Here is a 14,902-nt window from a genome sequence, read left to right on the forward strand (position 1 = left end):
ATAAAAATTGAATAAAAATGACAAAACATTAATAAACATACTAAAATAAGTGAAAACTAAAAATACAAAGTACATAAATATATTGGTTATTTGAATAAATTATGCATTTTGTAAAACTTCAAAACTTAGTACATGATAAAATGTTATGTTGTAACTCAATCAGCAATTTGTGGTCATTTAAAATCTGGGCATCATCATTAATGTTTTGTGTATTTAATGTATTTTAATGTTTAAATTAAAAGAGCATAGTGCTGATCATTTTATTTGTTGGTTTTAAATATAAAACTTGGAGAAATGAATTTAATGTGTGTACCTAACCCTAACGTTTCCAGCACATTTGAAAAATACTGTGATGTGATTGATAATCTATAATCGGGATATGATATGTTCATACTTCATCTCCAGTTGATGAATTGTATAGTGGGTTTACCAGGGTAACTGTTATATTTCTGCTGTTCATGATGATTAATTAAAATCATTTTAAGATAAATTACTGATATTTAAAAAAAATGTATTATAGATTTTTTTTTTTTTTTTACATTTATTTGTTTTAAAAGTTACTTCACATGAACTCAAAATTTACTCAATGATAATGTGCATTCACTTATTGTGCATTAATGATTTCTGTCTTTATAATTTATCAATTTTGTCTTGGTCCACCTCTTATTTTCCATCTGTCATATAGAAACACTGTTCTATCCACCACACATACCACAGAAAAGAAAACTAATAAAAAAAGAACAAAAGTGCATACAATTATTAAACCTGATAATTTAAATGGAAATCTCAAAATATAAGCTCATTTAAAACGTTAAGTAAATAAATAATACTAAAATAACACAAATTTCATGTTGATAGAAAAAATTACTGTTTATTAAACTAAATGAATTACCAATTTGTTATTGTTATTATTATGTTTCGTCATTGTATAATAACAGATGTTGGACTAGCTAATATTAATTATGTTTTCATAAAAACAATTCAAAGCAGGCACTGGTAGAGACCCTACATCCTCTGCAGCACGTCATAAAAGAAACTCAGAGCAGCTGCACTGCATTATGGGATGTGTACTTGCATGCGCTGCTCTCGTGTCATTGTAAGACTGTTAAAGTTACACCACAAAATCTTAGTAAAGCCAACTAGAGCATAAGGGAGTGGATGACTTCACTAACTTGAAGATTAAAAGTTAACAATTAGCACATTAATCATTATCCTGACACAAGGAAACGGTTTCCTTGAAATTCAGCAAAATGACTCATGATCATCATAACCTAAAGAAAGAAAGAAAGTTTGCTTCAGGCACTTTTTTCAGTAAACCTGATACAAATGAAAATGAAATCAAAATGGACAATTCTTGTTTTTTTTTTTATGGGATATTGCAGTGTTTATTATAAAGGATTCCTCCATGCACTTCATTATAGTTTAAAATTCATGTTACTCGTAATCTTGGATCAGAATAACATCCCCTCCCTCTTGCAGTGACATCTCTTCTCTTCTCTGATGACGAGGGCGGGGCAACCTGTCACTCACATGAGATCCACCAATAGCAAACCACAACCATCCAATCAATTCCACACGGACACAATCAAGCCCCGCCCTACATTTGCTCTCATTCCAGATGCTGTTTCCCTCAGATATATGACAATTGAGAAGAAAAGAACAGCACAACTTCTTTTTCATGCTGACTTAATAGGATGAATCAGATCATACATGCTAAATTTGATGGATTATGTTTTTATTACACAGGAACTGATGAAAAACAACTAAAAACACATACATGAATACAGTTCAAATGTTAACAGTGCAATGCGCATTGAGGAAAAAGGCAGTTTAAAGGGTTAGTTCACCCAAAAATGAAAATTCTGTCATTAATTACTCACCCTCATGTCGTTGGACACCCGTAAGACCTTCGTTCATATTCGGAACACAAATGAAGATATTTTAGTTGAAAGCTGATGGCTGAGAAAGGCTTCACACAGGCCTCCATTGGCATTCAGTACATTGACACTTCCAAGATCCATGAAAGGCACTTAAAACGTCGTTACAAAGTCTCTCTCACCACAGTGGCTCTACAATAATCATACAATGCGACAACAATAGTTTTTGTGCGCAAAAAAAAAATCAAAATAACACCTTTATCCAACTTGTTCTCGACTTCCGTGTATGCCTCCACGACGCATGCGCGAGAATATGACGCAGATCCGGCGTTCGGACATATGACCCAGAAGCGATTTGTTTACGAGCAGAGGAAGACGCGCGTGTCTAAGCTGTTGGATTCTACATTGATCGTGCTTTAGGTCTCGGCGTAGTGCTCAAAATGGGGCTTAAGTGTGTATTTCATCGATTCCCGAACACCGGCGCTACGTCATATTCTCGCGCATGCGTCGTGGAGGCACACACGGAAGTCGAGAACAAGTTGGATAAAGGTGTTATTTTGATTTTTTTTTGCGCACAAAAACTATTGTCGTCGCATTGTATGATTATTGTAGAGCCACTGTGGTGAGATAGACTTTGTAACGACGTTTTAAGTGCCTTTCATGGATCTTGGAAGTGTCAATGTACTGAATGCCAATGGAGGCCTGTGTGAAGCCTTTCTCAGCCATCAGCTTTCAACTAAAATATCTTCATTTGTGTTCCGAATATGAACGGAGGTCTTACGGGTGTCCAACGACATGAGGGTGAGTAATTAATGACAGAATTTTCATTTTTGGGTGAACTAACCCTTTAATGGTCATCTTGTTCTTATTACCAGGCCCACACTGAGTCTGCGGGATTTCATAGATAAGAGTGCTCTCTGATAATGGCGCTCTCAGATACATGACATTTTTTTCGAAATTTTAGTGCAGAATTCTGCAGATTCCCCCGAAAGTAAGAGCAGGAAATCCTAAAAACACTGCAGATTCAACGTAAGAAAAAGTGCAATAACTGATCAATATGACATTTAGTAAAATTGGTCCGAAATGTGCATATATTGCTGGGAACTTAAACCCCAAGGCCAAAAATACACACGTTACACCCGGCAGTTCCATGTGCACATACTTTAATCCGTTAATATTTATGGCACAAATGAAACTATCACATCTACATGGATTCTTCTCTAAGAAACAATTGGAGCACCACTGGTAAGCTTAAAGGGACAGTTCACTCAGAAATGAAAATTCGTCCATTTGCTCACCCTCATGTCGTTCCAAATCTGCAAGACTGTTCATCTTCAGAACACAAATGAAGATATTTTTGATGAAATTTTCAGAAGAGACACGATCGCTATATATGATGAACAGATTTAATTCAGGCTTTTATACACATACAAACATTGATCAGCACATAGACAGTACACAGAGCACATGAGATGTGGTAAACAGAAGCTCAAGCATGATTTTCGTGTTACGCAGCACGTTTGAGCTTCAGCAAGTCCAATGAGGTTCATCTCGTATGTCACACGGCACGTTTGAGCTTCAGCAAGAACCAATGAGGTTCATTCTTGTGTGTCAAGCATATATGATTGAGCTTCTGTTTATGAATGTTTAAATGTGAATAAAAGCCTAAATTCAATCTGTTCATCTTATGAAGTGATCGTGTCTCTTCAGAAGACTTGGATTATATGGATTTGATTCATATGGATTCATTTTCCGATTCATTTTTTAAGCGTGTTTTGGGTGAATTGACTTTCAATGGAGGGATAGAAATCTCTCAGATTTCATTAAAAATATCTTAATTTGTGTTCCGAAGATGAACGAAAGTCTTACGGGTTTGGAACGACATGAGGGTGAGTAATTAATGACAGAATTTTCCTTTCGGAGTGAACTAACCCTTTAAAGCAGTGATGATCCAGTTGTTTCTTCGAGAAGAATCAATGCAGATCTCTCATATCAAACATAGTAGAGGAATCTGTTGTTGCTATCGTTATCAGAATGAAACAAACGAACCCTTTGTGAGCAGTTGGTCAGTGTTGTGTCTGTGAGGACGTGGCTCTATTTGATGTTGCGGAGGATGCGGCGGCAATGGTTGCTCTTGAGCTCAGCGAGCGCTCGCTCCAGCTCTTGGATGAGGTGCTGAAGCGTGGCGGGATCCGTCTGCAGGACGCGGGCGCTGTGTCTCGCTCCGTCTTCCAGGTGTAGCTTCAGGGTCACGGTGGGCTTCACCTGATGGCGAAGCGCTCGACTGGCCAACTGCAAGCAGAACAAACACATACCTTTCTATCGGGATACAGTTTTTGATCATGTGCATGAATTTTTATGCCTTGTAAACTTTAATATTTAGGGGCAGATTTACTAACAGCTTGCTCCAGCGCAAACCCTCTTTTGGCATTGAAAACTCTATCAGGATTTACTAAAGACACGCAGTGAGAAATTAGCGCTGAAAAGGCGTGGACTGGGTTATTTTTGCGGCTGATCTTATTGCATATGCATTTGTAGGAGTTTCTCTTTCAGACGCAAAATGTATGAGAGGAGAGTATTGAAACGAATCACACGAGGTGATTTACTAAGATTTACACTCGTCAGTTTACTAATGTTTGCGCCATTATTTACCGAACAAAAAAAGCATGTCTTAAACCAGATGGTCATAATGGAAATGATCCGGCTGCGTCAGTATTTCATTATTATAGATTTACTAAACAGGGCAAATTAGCGTTTCTTAAAAGCACAGATGGGAGTGGAAAGTTCTGTGCGTGATCTACTGATGAGGTGAGGAACTTTTCATTCTCATCAGCGCTTTTATGAAACGCAAATTTGCCCCGTTTAGTAAATCTGGCCCTTGGTTTTCTGTGACATTTGGTTGCTAATTCTGCTTGTAATATCTGTAAACTTGTCAGCCAGGTAAAATTACCTCCTAGATCACAATTACAAAATCACAATTATTTTGAATAGTTTTCCAGCAAAAAAAAAAAAAAAAAAAAAATCTACCCCCCCATAAAAGAGATTACTGCTGTCTTGGTCCTTACTGTATAATCATAATGGCTGTATAATTTTCAGCTATTATTCTTTAATAAAAACATTTTTTAATAAAAATATGTTTAATGTATAACTACGACTTTTAAAAAAACATTTAAAAGTAAATTAATAATGAATATAAAAATTATAATTTTCATTGAAATATTTTCATTTAAAATGATTAATATGAGTATAAAATTATACATTTAAATTCATAAAAATGATAAATGTGGAAAGGCACAATATGTACGATTTTTTTAATAAAAATGTCCAAAAACCACTAGAACAATGTTATATATTTTGTTGACTTGTGTACTTACATTATCCCAAATGTTTCCAAGAATGTTTAAATCCAGAGAAATAAGCCATTTTAACCAGGACACGGACCGTGTGTCGCCTATCAATGACATCCCACCCGCGTTGTCAAGAGAGGAAAGTTAATTTTTCTGAGGTGTTAAACTTTTTTATTTCATTACATGTTATGAACATAATGTTGGAATAATGACACAGACATAGCCTGGCTACACCATCTCATCTTGACAGCGTTTGTCCTAGGCTTCAACTGCGCCTGACAGAAGAATTCATTTTTCTGAGGTGATTCTTACACTTTACAACAAATAATAAATAGCTTTTATAAAACTGTTTAAGTCCTGGAGAGTACCTTGAGAGTTGCCATTGCAACGGGGAACATTCAAGCTGCTGGAGAGGACATGTCGACATTTTGTTTCTCGTAAGTTCGATATAAAAAAAAAGTTAAACAACTGCTTCAAATTGGTTAAGTAACATTAACCACAGTCTACTTTAATTACTTTAGTTCATATTTATACCTTTGTGATTATGGTATCTTTCCTTAATCATCTGAAATAGGCTATCTATGCGTTTAGTACTAGTATGCGGAGCACGTCTTGCAAGAACAAAATTCAGGAATGCTTTCATTCTTGTTTCACCATACATCCTATGTTTTTTATTAATAATTTGGGTGCATTTTATAGTTAATTTTGTGTTTTTCAAAATAAATTAATTGAATTAATTTTGATTCCGCATTCATTCACAGCTGTTGAAATAGCCATTGTATAGGACATAAAGTAGTTTAAACTACTGCATGTCCGCCCACAGAAAAATAAATTTAAAAATTACCAACACAGAACTATTGATCCACGATACTAACGTTACGAATCTGAGGCGGCAGACAAACTGTGTGCGCATGTCACAAAATGATTTTGTTTTGAATGAGCGAACTCTAGCGGCAGAAAATTACATATTGTGGCTTTAACAGCTGATGTTTGTAATCAGATTTGATGTGTTTTGATCGTCTGTCACACCTGAACATCCAGCCTCCACTCCAGGTTGTGGTAATGGGGGAGGCTGGGGGCGAGTTTGCCGAGAATCTGCCGAATCTCCTTCCTGTTCTCCAGATAGAGCTGGAGAAGAAGTTGATTGAGCTCCTCTGAGAATCCCAACACCAGCACGGAGTCCTGGAAATCCACCTCCGAAATCTGCAAGATTAAACATGGAAATGTGTTTGTTATTGTACAAGTCATTATCAGTCTTTGCGTGTTTGAGGAGGTAGAGGCACACCATGAGTTTGGAGCTCTCAGTGAGGAGGTACATCAACCCCTCCACGCCGTGCTGTACGCTCTCGGCTGGCACATTCAGCTTCCCTATGACAGCATTCAACAAATCAGCTCATCATAAACACATCACAGTAACACTACACAACTTCACTCACGTGCCGCTCCCTCATAGATTTTAGGGTTTGAGCCCTTCTTCAGAAACTCCACAGCAATTCGGCCAAATTCTCCAACAACTGGCAAACATAAAATCACAATGAAGATCAAGTATGACGCTTTATTATTATATTGATTATGATTATTGATTAGGTTTGTGTGATAACATTACAATGCAAAAGTCCACAATACAATTTTTTTTTTTTATTTAAACTTGGAAATAAAGAGAGTGTTTCTGCATTTTGCAAGATGTAAAACTAAATAAATGTTATCTTAAAACGAAGAAGAAATATTTATGATTCAGTCTGTATAAACGCAAAATATCACACAACACGGACTACAAAGTTTTGGCTTGAAATCTGATAAATATGTGTAATATTGTAAATACTGGAAATATTGCAACAATATTTGTGGTCTCAAACTTTTTAACCCCTCTGTAACTCACAAAAGACATAACGTTATAATCTTACATGAGGGACGTATTTATTACAGATAAGCAGATAAACATAAACACAAGTAAATATGTGATTTCCTGCTGTTTTTCTATCACTTACCCGCAGAATCCACATCTGATAAGAAACCTAGATGCTCTTTGTGCTCTTCAGATAAAACTAACAGCATTTTCTGACGCTTTTAATATATCATCCCAAAAAATAAAGCGGTTATATTTGTAAATGAATGCTGTTTAGTGCAGCAGCGTCTCCTGTCACATGATCAGCTGTGTGCACCTCAACACAGTCCGAGAGAAACAAACGAGCAGAGCAACAGTTCCACAGCACTCAACGACAAAACATTCCACATTTAGTTGTTGAATCATCATACTTTAACCTCCTAAGACCCAGGAAAACAAAATCTTTTGAATTTAGTATTTTTTCATTACATCATTTAGAGCAGGGTTCCTCAAATCTTATCCTGGAGGTCAAATGCGCTGCAGAGTTTAGCTCCAACCCTAATCAAACACACCTGAACATGCTAATCAATGTCTTCAGGTTCATTAGAAAACTACAGGTAGGTTAGTTTGATTAGGGTTGGAGCTAAACTCTGCAGCGCATTGGACCTCCAGGGTAAGATTTGAGGAACCGTGATTTAGAGCATAATTCTTTTTTGAAAAATTATATTTTATTCATATGTTATGCTATGTCCTCGTAAGTGGACACCAGGACACCAGGGGAAAAAATACATGAAATGACATGTATAGGATTTTTTTTTTTTTTTTCACCAATCAAATTTCAGGTTTCAGGATTTTTTTAAACCAAACTTTGTTTAAAGATGATTCTCAACTATGTTATGAAAGATATAACTGAATGAATTGACATACCATTTTACTTTATGTTGGTAAAATGGCAATACATGGGTTTTCCCATTCAATGAAATGTATCTATACATGGTCTCTAATTTGCACATTAATGTGTTCGTGGAGCAACATGTAATGAAAAAAGGAGTGTTCTAATGTAATGGGAATAATAGTTGGCAACATTTTTATAATAATATCTAATATTTTATAGGAATATTGATATGTAATTTCTTTCCCTATTCACTTGTTGTGTCTCCTAAAATTCCCGATAAACATGATTTAAGTCCCAGTGTCCCCTACAGTGGACATATGTATGAAATCAATGGCCTGGCTGTTTCGTAACAGAAAGCCATATTTTGAACATAACAATTTTCTGAGATGTTGATTTATAACAAACAATTTGAAAATGATTCAGATTTAAATGATAATTACAAAATATTATCATATTTCCATAAGAGTGCTATTTGATCATTCAGTAATTTTTTAAGACCAAGGAGAAGTTGTTGTCCTGTAAAACCTCAAAACAAATGGTATCTCTGAAAAGCTGATTGTGCTCTTTACAGGACATCCAGACTATAAAATCAGAGAAATTCACTAAAATATAAAGTCCTCGTATGAGGACAGTGGCACCCAGGAGGATATACATATCAGTGTACATCAAAAATAAGTAATGCATAATAATGTTTGGTAAATTACACCAAATTTACACAATTAAAACACATTTAAATTCTATTTCTATTCATACTGTTTATTTTGATTCATTTTTGTACATCACATTTCATGATGGATGTGTCACATGACAGTCTCTGCAGTCAAAAAAAAAGGAAATTGGCATTTCTAAAAAATGAATAGAACTGACAAATAATAAATAAATGAGAGAAAAAATACAGTTGAAATATAAATATAATATGGGTGTATAATTTGGCAATGAAAATGAAGCTGTAGTCCCTCCAACTCCTTCAATCCTGACTATTAGTAATTTATATAGCTCTGCTTTAATGAAATGGTTACTAAATAATACAATATTCAGAACACAAATTTACATTATTTTACTATGTTTACTAGTTTGTGAATATTTTCATGTCAAAGCAGTGACAACGACTGGAATGCTGTCTTGACCAGTCAGCATCCAACATCAGAGCTATCCATTTTATAATGTGGCGAAATCAAATTCTGGACAGCTAAAGAGTCTTTATATAGAGTCTTTAAAGAGACAAAATATCATCCTTTGAACCACTCGTCCTTGTTTTTATTTTTATCATACGGGGTTGTGAACTGCTCTTAGTCTGGCCGGTCACCAAGGACCTGTTTGCCTTGGGAGACCCTACCAGGGGCATATAGCCCCAGACAACATAGCTCCTAGGATCATTCGGGTACTCATACCCCTCCACCACGATACATACGGTTCATAATTTTAATGGACAGAATTTCTAGCCGCAGCCAAGAGCCACGAGTGTCCGACTTGGGGACCACACGATTTCGTTGCTGCTTTTTGCGGATGATGTTGTCGTGTTGGCCTCCTCAGACCAGGACCTTAAGCGTGCACTGGGACGGTTTGCAGCCGAGTGTGAAGCGGCTGGGATGAGAATCAGCACCTCCAAGTCCAAGGCCATGGTTCTCAGTCGGAAAAGGGTGGCTTGCCCTCTTCAGGTTGGTGGAGAGTTCCTGCCTCAAGTGGAGGAGTTTAGGTATCTTGGGGTCTTGTTCATGAGTGAGGGAAGGATGGAATGGGAGATTGACAGACGGATCGGTGCAATGCGGAGCTGAGCTGTAAGGCGAAGCTCTCGATTTACCGGTCAATCTACGTTCCTACTCTCACCTATGGTCATGAGCTGTGGGTCATGACAGAAAGGACAAGATCCCGGATACAGGTGGCCGAAATTAGCTTTCTCCGCAGGGTGGCTGGGCGCTCCCTTAGAGATAGGGTGAGAAGCTCGGTCACTCGGGAGGAGCTCAGAGTAGAGCCGTTGCTCCTCCACATCGAGAGGAGCCAGCTGAGGTGGCTCTGGCATCTATTTCGGATGCCTCCTGGACGCCTTCCCAGGGAGGTGTTCTGGGCACGTCCCACCGGGAGGAGGCCCGGGGGAAGACCTAGGACACGCTGGAGGGATTATGTCTCCCGGCTGGCCTGGGAACGCCTCAGGGTTCCCCCAGAAGAGCTGGAGGAAGTGGCTAGGGAGAGGGAAGTCTGGGCGTCTCTGCTTAGACTGTTGCCCCCGCGACCCGGCCCCGGATAAGCGGAAGATGATGGATGGATGGATGGATGGACTGTAAAGATTCTGTTTTAAAGCATTCTATTGTATAAAGTGCTATAAATAAACGTGACTGGAGTGCCGAATTGCAGAGCTGGTGCAAACATATCCACATCTCTATGACCAGATGCTTACTGAACTGCTGTTTTCTCACCGCTGTCATTTTTGATATGTTTATTTTGTTATTGTGAGGAAAGCGTGCAGCACATATCTACATATTCAACCAAACAGCAAAGTGGATGGTGTCAGGATGTTCGCGAACAGTTTGGCGCTAATCACATATTTAAAGGGGTCCTATTCGTGATTTTACGAAGTCTTGGTTTTGTTTTTGGGATGTACTAAAATATGTTTTCATGCTTGATTGTTAAAAAAATAATGGTAACACTTTAGAATAATGGTCATTAGTTAACTACATAAGTTAACATTAACTAATAATGAACTGCACTTATAAAGCGTTTATTAATCTTTGTCAATGTTAATTTCAACATTTACTAATGCATTATTAGAATCTTGTTAACATTAGTTAATGCACTGTGAACTAACATGAACAAACCATGAACAGCTGTATTTATATGAACTAAAGTTAACAAAGATGAACAAATACAGTAACAAATGTACTGCTCATGGTTAGTTCATGTTAGTTAATACATTAACTAATGTTAACTAATGACCATTATTCTAAAGTGTTGCCATATTTGACATTATTACAGCACTCGAATACGCCGATTTCGATGAAGCCCCTCCTTCTGAAATACGAAATAGGGAAATAGAAAATACTAAAAGGTGGAGCAACTAAAGTTGAAAAAGTCGAAAAGCATAATAGGACCCTTTAAAACTTGTTTTACCCATACGCGATGAATGAAAAATAACTTTGCTGTGAGTATTTCAGGGCCGTATGGTGAGGGTTAGAGTCTCGGTATTAGTATTTTTTTCCAGCTGTGCGTAGGCCTTATGGAGCAGTTACCAACTGGGGTTAACTAGTCAAACACAGAGTTTTTTACACTTTTCAGGAAGTCAACCTCCAAATGGCTAATCCATAGTCTGAACTGGGACACAAGGAAGTATTTTAACATTGTTATTGTTAATCACTATAACATAGCAATGGCCAAGCAGTAAGAGGCATTTTCCCTGAGAGTTCAGCCACAAAGTAATTTAACGGTTTCCTGAGGGATGTCGACTATCTTGTCGGATTTTGAGGATCTATTGATGAGGAAATGCCTGCGACTGCTGTCTGGAAAAGAATGGGTTAGTGGAACTTTATTCCGTCAGGCTTCCACGCTCCCGTCACTATTTTCAGCTGGCAGGATTTCCTTTGGGTTCTTCCTCCCACATGCCCTGTTTCTGGTGAAGTTCTGCTCTCGTCTTCTCCTCTTCATGGTCTGGGGAGGATGCAGCTGTGGCAGTGCTACTGATGCACTCTGGGAAGGTGGAGCAGCGGGGTGATGACAGACACAGGAAGGACCCACAAAGGATGATGTCATTGGGAAGCCACAGGATGAGTGTTTGACCTCTGTACATCCTCTCAATGCTCTACTTCTGGGATTTGAAGACAAATTACACATGGCACAAGTCATCAATATGCACAGGATCAACAACTTTTATTCCCAATGGATGGCGTCACGTTGCTTGATCCTTGTGTATCCATGTCTTGTTCTGATGTGCATTGGTAGAGAGCACCCAGGAAAGTTGACAGTAAAGTTTTGCAACTAATTAAGTAACACACTCTCTGCATCTATACCGAATTGCGACCGGGATTGCAACAAGCACTTCGACCACTGCATGTGTGGGAAACTTCTGGATGGTTCATCTTGTGTGCAGTAGGGATGGACAGCGAAAGGATCTTCTGCTTTGACCCCAATGTTGATCAGCAATGTCCAGGTGTCCATGTGCTGCTGCTACATACACTCTTAGAAAAAAGGTATAAATGCTGTCACTGGGGTGGTACCTTTTCAAAAGGTACACCTTTGTACCTAAAAAGAGCATATTAGTCCCTCAACGATACATATTAGCAGTGTTGGGGAAAGTTACTTTGAAAAGTAATGCATTACAATATTGCGTTACTCCCTTAAAAAGTAACTAATTGAGTTACTTAGTTACTTTTTAAGAAAAGTAATGCGTTATGTTACTTTTGCGTTACTTTTTCTCACCTGGGCTGGGCTTGCTTTTTTGTTTTGTTTTTTAATAGCAAAAAAAGTCCTTTTTTGTGCAAATGTAAAGACCTCTTCATACCAAAATTTAAATAATAGGCCTCAGGCTGAGGTAAAAATGTGCTGCCATTCTGGATAATGGAAGAATAGGACGCAGGAGAAAAACGTTTTACCAATAAAAACAAAAAATCTAGTAATTTTTGCTCATGGCTTAACTGAATCATCAAAGGTCAGCAGCACGACATTGGTCAATAAAGGTAGATTAAATGCATAAAAATATTTGTTTTATTTAACATTTATATATTTGAGGTTTGAGTACTCTGATTTTGCATTTGACTGATTATATTCATTTTGAGGAGTACAGAATCTTTATTGTGCAAGTGAGATGAGTAAATGCTCACATTTAGTCTAGAACTACAATAACCATCATGTGAAATAACCATTATAAAATAAACAACCATTATTTTTCTCAACATGGGGGCAGGAGAGCTGTCAGTCAAATAAATGTGAAAAAGTAACTTGCGTTACTTTTTTGAAAAAGTAACTCAGATATTTTGTTGTAAATTTGAAAAGTAATGCGTTACTTTACTAGTTACTTGAAAAAGTAATATTATTACGTTACTCAAGTTACTTGTAATGCGTTACCCCCAACACTGTATATTAGTACCAAAAGTGTACATTTTAGTACCTAAATTGTACATGTTATGGCTCGTTTCCACCGGTTCAGTACGGTACGCAATTTTTGTCGTTTCCATTGTCAGAAGTTATGAATGGTTCTCTAATTCCAAACCGTGCCGTACCACTTTTTTTGGCCTTCTGTTGGGGTATCTAACACAGTAGTCTGCTACTAAAGGGTGGAGCTAGACTCCCTGCTGAATGATGATTGGTTGACAGAGAATCCTCACTTGCGAGTGCTTTTTCAGCTGTGTTTTTCCTTGCAGCCTGAAGCCTTGACTCAAACAACGCTTGTCTTCTTGTGACAAACAGGCACATGCCGAGAAGCAAGAACAAGATCTGCTGTATGTCATCCATTATTGTTTACTGTGTCGCTTTCTTCTTCGCGCTAGAATGACGTTGATCGCTACACCACGCCTATCTCATAAGCTGGATCAGGGTTTATGGTCCTGAATCGTACTGAACTATATTGAACCGTATTGCACTGCTCAGTGGAAACGAGCCACTAGAACCTTTTTGAAGGGTACCGTCCCAGTGACAGCTTTTGTACCTTTTTTTCTGAGAGTGTAGAGAGCCATTTGCTTCTGAAACCTGCGTCATAGGCACATAGGTCTAAAGTATTGAGTTTAGGTTTAAGGGTACAGAGCCAGTGGTTGTTCTGTGGTCTGGTCATTCTTGAATTTGATGTGATCGGCTATTGACAACCAGTGATGAAGAGAGACATGACAAGACATTCTATTCAGCTTGTTAAAGACCACTCTTGCTACTGCAATCTGGATCAGTTGCAGAGGTTTGACAGTGCATGCTGGAAGGACTGCCAAGAGAGCATTACAATAGTCCAGTCTGGTTAGAACAAGAGCTTGGACAAGGAGTTGTGTAGCATGCTCCGATAGGAAGGGCCTGATCCTCCTAATGTTGCATAAGGCAAATCTGCAGGACTGGGAAGTTCTAGCAATGTGATCTGTGAAGTTAAGCTGGCCATCAATCACAACTCCAAGGTTCCTGGCTGGAGTTATGGTTGATGAACCTAGTTGAAGGGAGAAGTTGTGATGAAGTGTGGGGTTGGCCGAAACATTGCAAGGTTGAGTTGACGGTGGTGGTCCTTCATCATCCCTTATCCATTTTGTCATCTTGTGAGCCATACTGGTCAAAATCTTTAGATGTTTTTTTCACCATGGAAATATTTGTTATATACAAATGTCATATTTTTCTTTTCTGTTGACTGACTGATTTCTATTCTATACAATAATGTCAGTTTTGTGTAGCTGAATGCTCTTGTGGATCACAAGCTTTTTTACTGTAAATACAGATTCAGACAGTAGGTAAAGAAATACTGGGAAAATGTAGTACACAAAAAGAAATTGAACATTTGTTTTTATACAGTACATTTATTCAGCAATTTGCTTAAATCAATAAGAAATTATAATCTGATGTGAAAGAGAAACTAACTGTTCAGAGATCTGAATTTATTGTTTTGAGAAAAAAAAAGTCTCATTCGAGAATCGAGCCAAAGTGATTGAGAAAAACTGTAAGTTGTATAATGCCCTAAGTATTGGACATTTGCCACCTCAGTGTCGTGTCCTCATCTATATCCAGTGAGTTTCCTGAAGTTTCCATGGACAGTGGAAAAATGTTTGATAGGGCAGAAATCCACAATCTCTGATAAACAAAAATATTTTTCAACCCTGATTTCTCAGCGAGTAATAGATGCTGAAAGTCAGAGTCAGTCTTCAGATTTTAACCAGCCGACTTGATAGATTTCACAGAAAGTAGTGTAATAGTGTATGATGGGCACACATTCTGATTGTGATCCTCAGTTTAGTGTATGATCCTAAATTTGTCCTTGTAACCATTTACAAAGTCGGAAAGTGTATGA

At 37.8% G+C, this 14,902-nt stretch overlaps 1 protein-coding gene across 1 annotated transcript; it reads right to left on the reverse strand.

The window, feature by feature from the left end:
- Nucleotides 1–3,643: 3,643 nt before the first annotated feature.
- Nucleotides 3,644–7,399, reverse strand: commd2 (COMM domain containing 2). Its single transcript, XM_079807520.1, has 5 exons — nucleotides 7,213–7,399; nucleotides 6,661–6,738; nucleotides 6,510–6,592; nucleotides 6,254–6,427; nucleotides 3,644–4,169 (listed from the first exon to the last, which is right to left on the reverse strand). Exons 1-5 carry the CDS (start codon nucleotides 7,277–7,279, stop codon nucleotides 3,972–3,974), a joined length of 600 nt encoding a protein of 199 aa, XP_079663646.1. The 5' UTR covers nucleotides 7,280–7,399; the 3' UTR covers nucleotides 3,644–3,971.
- Nucleotides 7,400–14,902: the final 7,503 nt, after the last annotated feature.

The sequence above is a fragment of the Gobio gobio genome (genome assembly GCF_949357685.1).
Source record: "Gobio gobio genome assembly, chromosome: 24".
NCBI lineage: Eukaryota > Metazoa > Chordata > Actinopteri > Cypriniformes > Gobionidae > Gobio > Gobio gobio.